The sequence below is a fragment of the Nanorana parkeri genome, unplaced genomic scaffold, assembly GCF_000935625.1.
Source record: "Nanorana parkeri isolate BGI_ZX_2015 unplaced genomic scaffold, ASM93562v1 scaffold1055, whole genome shotgun sequence".
In the NCBI taxonomy this organism is placed as follows: domain Eukaryota; kingdom Metazoa; phylum Chordata; class Amphibia; order Anura; family Dicroglossidae; genus Nanorana; species Nanorana parkeri.
The window spans coordinates 521,289-530,167 of NW_017307323.1; the positions used below are offsets into that span (position 1 = coordinate 521,289).

Consider the following 8,879-nt stretch of genomic DNA (forward strand, 5'->3'; position numbering starts at 1 on the left):
GAGTTTCATGTAAATGAATTTGGCATCACATGAAAAGAGGCTGAAAACAAATTATAACATTGATGATATAATTAAAGAGACATACGTGCTCTGAGGTGAAGGCAACCAGTCTCGGGATTGCAGCCATTCCTTTCTCTTTAACTTCTGGGAACATCTTGAAACGTGCAATCAACATAGCATACAAGTTAGATATGGCACCACCTGGAGTCCACAGTAATACAATGTTACTTTTCCATTGAATTGTCAGTACATTCTTCAACAAACTGAAGTTCAGGAATAAAGCACTTTCTGCTGTAAGCTTGAATGGATAATGTCATGCAGAGGAGTCATTTTTGTACCCCCCCTTCCCCACCCCACCCCAAACACTGTATGGCCAAAAGTATGTGGACCTCTGACCATCACACCTACCTGTATAGCCAATGGTATGTGGACACCCGTCCAAATGATCAAGTTCAGGTTTTTCCAGTGAAGTGTACTGCTAATGTTACCGTCAGGGCTGGCTTAAAGAAGAACTCCAGGCAGAAACAAAATAACCCTTCCACTGGGGCTACCCCCACACTGAAAGGATTAACTGTTTATTTTGGTCTAGGGTGTAGAATAAAAAAGGAATGCTTACTCAAACCTTGGACCCACCTGGCTGCTAGACCCTTTGTTCCAGTGGTCTAAGAACCCATGAATCATCACGTCCAATACAGTGTATAGTACATGAGGATCCCGAAAAGAGTTCCATTGCCAGAGCAGACGGGGAGAGGCTGCAGGGAACGGTCCAGCAGCCAGGTGGGCTAGGAAAGTATATATTTTTTACTTTCACCCTAGACCAAAACAAGCAGTTAACCCTTAATTTTGTGTCTACCCAGAGTTCTTCTTAAATGGCAACTGATGCCCTTAGCACAGCCCAACAATGGTGCCCCCCTTGGCCCCTCTATTGCTTAACTGACAAGACATATAGGATGTTCACTTTGCAAGGGAATTATCCCTGAGCTTGGTGAATGTGGTGAAATTTCACTTTGCAAAGTATACCCAATCACAGACATAGAACATAGAAAAACAGTATTATTGCTTGCATATGATTGGATGAGCTTCACTTCATTCACTAAGCTAAGGAAAAACTTACCATGCAAAGTGCAAGTCTCCTTACAAAGTGAACAGCCTATTTGCCTTTAGTAAATCAACCCCTATCTGTGAAGGAGGAGGGTGGAATCAGTTGTCTCAGGGCAAAGAGGGGAACAGGATAAGTGCACCTTGTTTTATAGTGCATTTATTTTTTAACCACAACTTGCCAGCTTTACACAGTCATGCAGCGGCAAAAAGGTGGGTTTTAATGCCTGACCACTACATATACTGTATGTGTCCATTGTTCTGTGCTGGAAGCACCCTCACTGTGCACTCCCAGCACAGTGACTGAGCTGTCATCAGCAGCTTCCAGGCAATGTTTATGATTGAGAGCCTGGGACACTGTGATTGGCTGTCAGAGCAGTCATATGATCAGGAGCCCATCCCTGCCTCCAGCTGAGAAGTTAAATTAGGGCCAGCAGCAAGGAAGTTAAGGGCATGATTCTAGGGGAAAAGTGCGTTAGACAACTGGGCACTTCCAACTTTGTAGCAACATTTTGGACAGGACCTTTTCTGTTCCAGCATGACAAAGACAGCTCTAAAAAGATATGGTTTGGTAAAGAGGAATGAAATTCCCACAGGCACACTCCAAAATCTTGTGAAGGGCATCACCGGATGAGTTTAGGCTGTTATAGGCACCAAGAGAGGCCCCCTCCATATGAATGGCCATGGTTTTGGAATGTGATGCCCAACAAGCTCATGTAGGTGTGATGGTCAGGTGTCCAGGAACCTTTGGCCATATAGTGTATTTGCAATACTCTATTCACAGATAGAATTCCATACTCCTTTTACATGCTGCATTTCCCAGAATGGCAATTCTATTAACAATACAATATTCTTCAACAATACTTAAAAAATCAGATGCACTTGTTAGGGTCATGCACATAACACAATGGCGTTTTCATTTTTTCACTATAGGCAGCTGCCCCTGATGTACCCCTTCAAACCCAACCCCAGTTACACCATTTTATTTCATTTTGGATAGAGCAGGGAAAGGTTGGAGCCTCTATCAGGCTCTATCATCTTCTGTGTCCCTTTTGAGGAGATTTCACCTCACTTCCTGTCAGGGCAAGAAACAATAGGAAATTCCTTCAACTGGTACACAAACAAATCCAAATCCAAACTATCCAAAATAAAAGAAATGTCTGGATTTGAGCATGAAAGTGTATCTGAACCCAGGATCAAAACCTTAATAAACTGCATCTTACCATTCCTTAGATGTGCTGACTGCATTAGTTTTCTTTTTTATCTTTTTTTCCTTTATTTTATTCTGGTGATCCTGCCAGTAACACACTTTCTGCTATAGGAAGATAACTGACTAACTGTACTGTATCTATGAAGGAACAGCAATGTCACCCTTGAACCTCCTCTCCTAACCTCCATAAGACTGAGGGGAGTCCACAAAGACAGTTGGCAACAATGTTAACTCAGGTACCTTTTGGTTTCTGAAAGATTCAGTGCAATTGCTTCTCAAATGTACTTCTAAATGGGTTGGGGAAGGGTCATCTCCATAACATAAGGAGAATGCCTTCTGTAGTTCACAGAGGTGAACTGGGCAGTGCTGATAATATATGAGATTTCAGTGCAGCACTATCAGCTCACTAGATTTTTGGAAGGATCAACAAGTATATTTTTGCACTTATTGAACAGATATAACAAAACACTTTAAATTGTACATTTAACAGGCCACAAAGAAGAAAATCAGGCTATAAAGAGCCAGCTCCCTTGCGGCAGCAATGCTTTCCGTTGCTTGTACTGTATATGTAGCCCTCTCTTCAGCAGGCTTCCTTGCAGCTGCACCACCTGCCATCTGTAGCAGGCACTTTGACCTTATCAGGTACAATGCAGGACCAGCACTCCTTCATTGCATGCAAAGATACCAAGGGAGAAAGAAACCAATGGATTTTGGTGAATGTAGGGATTAAGTAAGTATAGTTGCTTTTTCTGTTCCTCCTAGACAAAATTGGCATTTAACTCTTACATTGCTGGGGCAATCTCACTGCAAGGGATATTTGTTTCCCAGGAGTTCAAATTTAAAGTCACTTGTAAGAAGAAGTAAAGAAAATAGTGACAGGCCACTCTATCCCGCTACCCCCGCCATTGGTTTTCACCACTGCAGAACTACAGTGGCTTAAGAATCTTCTGCATTTACGGGATGCTGGGTTCCCCTCTGTGCACTGCTGATTCTTCTACCAATCCCTACAGGGCACAGTAAGAATATAGGCAGATGGAACTACAGCGCACAGCGAGGGAAACCAGGCACCCAACACAGCTGTAAGATTTTCCAGCTGGTGGACAGGAAAGATAAGCTGCACAGTTGGTGGGACAGGTGATTGGGTCATTTAGAGCATTTTTAAGGTCAGAGGTGCTCTTAACTTCACACGGAGATTTTCCTAAAATGTTGTTCTGTAGTTCACAGAGGGGAACTGAGCAGGGCTGATAATATATGAGATTTCAGTGCAGCACTATCGGCTCACTACAGGAAGTTATGAGCGCACTAGATTTTTGGGAGGATCAACACTTTGTGTTCACAAGACAAATTGCATGAGAGATTGCAATGGGTTCCAGTGCTACACAGGTGGCAATCATAGGAGATCTCCCTGTCTATGGCCATCATACCTTCCCCATGCCTACCACTGCTCTAAGAAAGAAAAGTGATACAATTACAGTTGTTTTTTTATTCCTCTGTAAGGTTACTAAATAGGAAGTCACCTGTGAGTCCCTGAAACATCGGGTTACTCATTGGACATTCATAGATAAGTACAGAATCCTTATTTTTTCATATTACCAGTCTGTTGAGCATTCTCTGCAATTCTGTTGTCTATGACGCCACCATTAATAAAACTAAAACACTTTAAGTCAATTGTATTAACTTGGGAAAACAATAAAATAGATGAAATACATACATATTTACTGTTTACCTACCACAGGATTTGTTATTCTGAGCAATGAGTCTTGAGATTTATACCCAATTTCTACACTGCATGCCAGATAGGTGACATATGCAGGTCCTGAATAAGAGTTTCATCTTCCTGGTTCAGCAATTCAGCTTTCTATGCCAGCTCTCTCTTCAGGTGAAACAGTAAACATGTATGTATTTTACTATTTCTATGAAGCTCCATTTTATTTTATTTTATTTTATTTAGGACGCCTCTCCATTGGGCACACTAGCACAGTGTGCCCAATGGAGAGGCGTCCTAAATAAAATAAAATAAAATAAAATGGAGCTTCATAGAAATTTGTAAAATGCAAAGCACTTGCATTTTACAAATTAATAAAATGCTGTGCCCAATGTTGCAGTGAACACTCCATAATTAGATTAAAGGATCATCACATGACTTCCCTTAGCAATATGGTCTTCCTATTGGAACAGATTAACTCAGTATATAGGAATGATGGGCCAGTTTTGTATTGGCTCCAACATAATACATGATTATGATGTGCTATTGCATTCAGCATACTGTAGGGTTTTCTTTGTACTCAGTACTTTCATAGGACTGTACTGTTTACTGAGCAGGAACTTGCAGCCAAAAATAGGATAGATGGCTACAAGTTAACTGAGCCTTAGGGAGTCTTGTGACTCATATAGAGTTGGTATGCATTATACAGAGGCTCTTTGCCCAAGCTTTTCCTGTCTTATTCCTAAATATTAAAGATGAGTGGCTTGTTTTTCTTTTGTAGCTGTTTCCCCATGCCCCTTCCTTGTTAAGTGACTGAATTTTTTATTTGTCTTGGCATAATATTAAGACAAATTGTTTTGTAATAGAAGGGAAGTCACACTAAATGGATGTCCAGATTAGACAACATCTTCTATAAATTCAGCTCTTCTAATTATACATTTCCTTTTTGGCTTCCATATCCCGGCTCACTGTTACATTATCTGAATATGATGCCACACGTTGCTGGTAGGGATGTAGAAGTGGCTGCCCCTGATTAATAGTGTTTGATTGCACTGCCATCTTGCCTGACCTGCAGGCATACATATTCAAATGCATGTAATTGGTGCTCAGTTGATATTCTGAAGGACTCTCAGGAAAACAGAAGACTGAGCAATGTGGATGATAGGGGGGTATCCTCAGGACATCATCTGCTTACATCTGAGAGCAAAATGTTACTGTGTAATGCAGAGGAAATGTTCACACAGAAAGCAAATAAAAAATGGAAATAGAAAAACAGAGACTTCAAAAAGCGACCTCAAACTAAGCAACTGGTAATAGTAATAGGCAAAGCATTAAAAAGAGGCTTCACGAGCAGTTCACTTGATCTGCTCCTGCAATCTGGTTCTCTTGGTTTGGATCCAGTGTTTTTTCCTGTTTTTCTTTTTCTTTTTCTGTTTTTTTTTTTAACCCTTTTAAATGACCAAACAGGTGGTGATGGGCATCAAGCTATTGTACCCCCATCACAGATTCTACTGTGTTTTTGGAGCATTATAGAAAGGCTTGCTTTGTTTTTAAAGAATATAATAATTAAAACCCAACTCCCACAAAAAGAAATTTCTTTTTTTCTGGGGAGAGTGGAGAAGTCTTAGAACATCTGTTGACATTGTATCAATGTCTGGGTCACCAATTGGGAGGTTTCTCTCCACTTTCTGTCTATTTAATGAGTGTCAAACAGAACAGGGAGTGGAAACAAGGAAATCACACCACTGGGCTACAGGGAGAAATTTCTTCTCACTTCCTATCCAAAAGACAAGCGTCAGACAGAACAGGAAGAGAGGAGAAATATACTCTATGGGGGGCACACAGAATTTACAATCTGACAGGATTTCTAACCCTACCCCATTCTACTCAAAACTAAATACAGTGTTTTGGCTGGAGTTAGTCTGATGCTTAAGTAACACAAGCTGGGATAAAAATGGAACAGGGCTTGGGACACTCTTGCAATTTTGAAGAAGCAAAATAGGAGTGAATATCATGACATATTAGCCAAGGATCAGAAATTCTCGGCGCAAAGCCAACACTCAGGCCCCTTTCACAGGGGCGGTCTAATTGGGTCCACCTGTCAGATTTTCAGGCACACCCGGTTAGATGCCCAATGCTAGTCTATCAGCAGCTGGGTCTAAATGAACGGGCATCCATTTACACCCAGTTACCCCCAACTCTGGCCAGGTCTGGAAAAACAAACTGGACAGAGTTCAGTTTCGCTGGGCCTAGTCAGGCCGGATTGGAGGTAATCTAATGTGTCTGTTTACATCTGACTTCCCATTGACCAACATGGGGCCTGACAGTTTTAGTTCTTTTGTTTAGCGATAATTTGCTACAGCTAGCTATTAAATCACTAGCAATTTTAGTAGCAGGATTGAGCTGCTATAAATCTCCCCTGCAACCTATTCAGAAGACTTCCATCAAATAATTGAATCTCTTAGTAGCAATGGAGTTAATTTGCCAGTGTAGCCCTAACCTAACAGCTCTTCTCCCCAACCCCAGCCTGTGACTGGACAGTGAAAGCGAAGTAGCACACTAATGAGCTCAGCTCTCTGCCAGCCTGCCCTCTCCTCCTATCAAAATGCTCCTTGTACTGCAGTACAACTGATTGGTTCCTTGTGCCGTTTCCCTCTCCCCTAGTCTGAGCTATACTGAACTGGGGGCTGATACCCATCTAATTTAAGTACCGTACTTACACAGCTTACATTAATAAAATACATTTAAAGATTTCAACAATGATTGTAAATTCTAGGATACCCATTTCTAACACACAAAAAGAAAAAATGCCTTTACACAAGGTCATTCGGAATAACTTTCGGCATCATGCAGGAAAATCTGTGTCATTTATTTCATTTTAAGCAGGACACAATAACCTTTTTTTTAAGCTTCTGAAATACATAACAGAGGTAATGTGTTGAAGGGGGGATTTGGGCCCAGAGAGACAGAGAATAAAACAGACCTAGCAGAGACAAATTATTTGATAAGGCATCTTGTGAAAAAAATAAAATAACAGAGGACACTCTATTCCCAATAATTACCAGACATTCTAATCTCTGCTCTGCATGCACAGAATTCTCCTAAACGGAATTGATTAACATTCACTTTGATTGTTCCTTCAGCTCAGTAATACTGCCGTCCTGTGTACAATGCAGTCAGAGATTCTGCAGATTCTCTGTGCTGCGCTGTAGAATGCAGAGTATTTAGAACTGCAAGGCATATGTCTCCTTCGATTATTTTTCCTACACAGCACAATTTACGCTCATGGTAATGTGCAGCTTGCTTTGAGGACTGTATATATCGCTCCGAATTAAATTCATTGATCATCAAGGCCGGAAAGTGAACCTCATTACACTCTGCTACTCGGCAATACAGCCAAAGAAAATATATTTGCAGATGAAAAGGAATAAGAGGAGATAATAATGTAAAAGCTAATTTACCTGGTGAGAATATTCCATCACCGCTGCCTCCAGGCCAGCCAATCATCTCTCTCATTTTCTTTAGGGTGACATATTCCAACAATACAAATACAGGAGCAATTTCATAGGTGAACCTAAAAGAAGGGAAGTCAATTACAAAAAGATTCTAGATGTAGCAAACCACAAATCATGATATGGCTGGATGCAGGCAGAGGCAGAATGGGGGGCTGGCACCAAGAGCTTAGCAGGGAGATGTGTATTGTCCTTACACATCTCCCCTTCCAGCCCTTCACAACCTGAGACGCTATGTCCGGAAAGGGGGCAGCAGGCACACTGCAAACATTGTGCAAAAGAGCGGCCATGCCGATGAGCCTGAACTGGCTTCAGGTACCACATTGTGAGAATTTTATAATTGAGTTCTTGAGTAATCTGGAACACACCAAGGTTTTGAAGGATAAAAGAGAGATTTTCTGCCTTTCCTCCTGAGTAAGAGAGCAACCCAATTCGTGTTCCCAATATCGAAAGAAGTAAGGGCAAAAGTCATCCACCGGACTGATTAGCAGGTGGTAAATCAAAGAGAGAGCGTGGGCAAGTGACCCTGATTCAGAGAATAGCTTCTCAAATGGAATACGAGGTCTGGAGAATTCCAAGAGTCACAGAAAAGTTCTGAATGTGATTTCCGTTCTGAAAAATCGTACATATTTTGATGCACTAGAGACAAAAGAAACCTGGGATTCTATTCAAATAGTTGATCTGGACAAGATTTTAAATGCTTTCAAACTAAATCAGTTGGCTTAATGATGGCAAGATGGAATACTCTGATAAAAATGTTACAGAATTTTTAATGTTGTCACCCTGTAGGGAAAAATAATGGCTCTTCTGGCAGGATCAACAGTTAATAGATTATGTTACAGGGGGGACTCATAAGGATAAAAATTGCTGTGTTAAAGGCGTTGACTTTTTCTGCCATGTTTCATGTTACTCTCATCTATAGGTTGTAACATGAAACCTTGTCACATCCCCAACCCCCTCCGCCATTATTATTATACAGTATTTATATAGCGCCAACAGTTTGCGCAGCGCTTTACAATATAAGGAAGACATGACAATCACAATACAATTCAAGACAAGACGGTAAGGAGGGCCCTGCCCATTAGGGCTTACCAGGGGCAGACTGGGCCTCTTTGATGCTATTAAAAACTGCCCCGTCACCGACCCACCTGCACCCGGCCGGCCCGCATCAGATGCGGCTCTGTAACCGGCGGCCGCTCGCTCCTCAAGTGGGTCCTTGCGTCTGCCTGATCCAGCCAGCCCGAATTGCCTTATATGCAATCCGAGCCTGGCTGGATCAGGCAGACGCAGCCCTCTAATCAGGCACTGTAGAGTGCCCCCTGCTGGGGCCTCGCGTGGACCCGAGTGAGGAGCG

General features: G+C 41.8%; 1 protein-coding gene across 1 annotated transcript in view; it reads right to left on the minus strand.

Annotated features, from left to right (window-relative positions):
• GAD2 (glutamate decarboxylase 2) overlaps nucleotides 1–8,879 on the minus strand; it is a 66,323-nt gene that overhangs the window by 24,325 nt on the left and 33,119 nt on the right. The window contains exons 6-7 of the mRNA XM_018567497.1: nucleotides 7,475–7,587; nucleotides 86–201 (exon numbers count right to left, since the gene is read on the minus strand). Coding sequence (XP_018422999.1) covers nucleotides 86–201; nucleotides 7,475–7,587 — 229 coding nt within the window. The remainder of the gene's footprint in view (nucleotides 1–85; nucleotides 202–7,474; nucleotides 7,588–8,879) is intronic.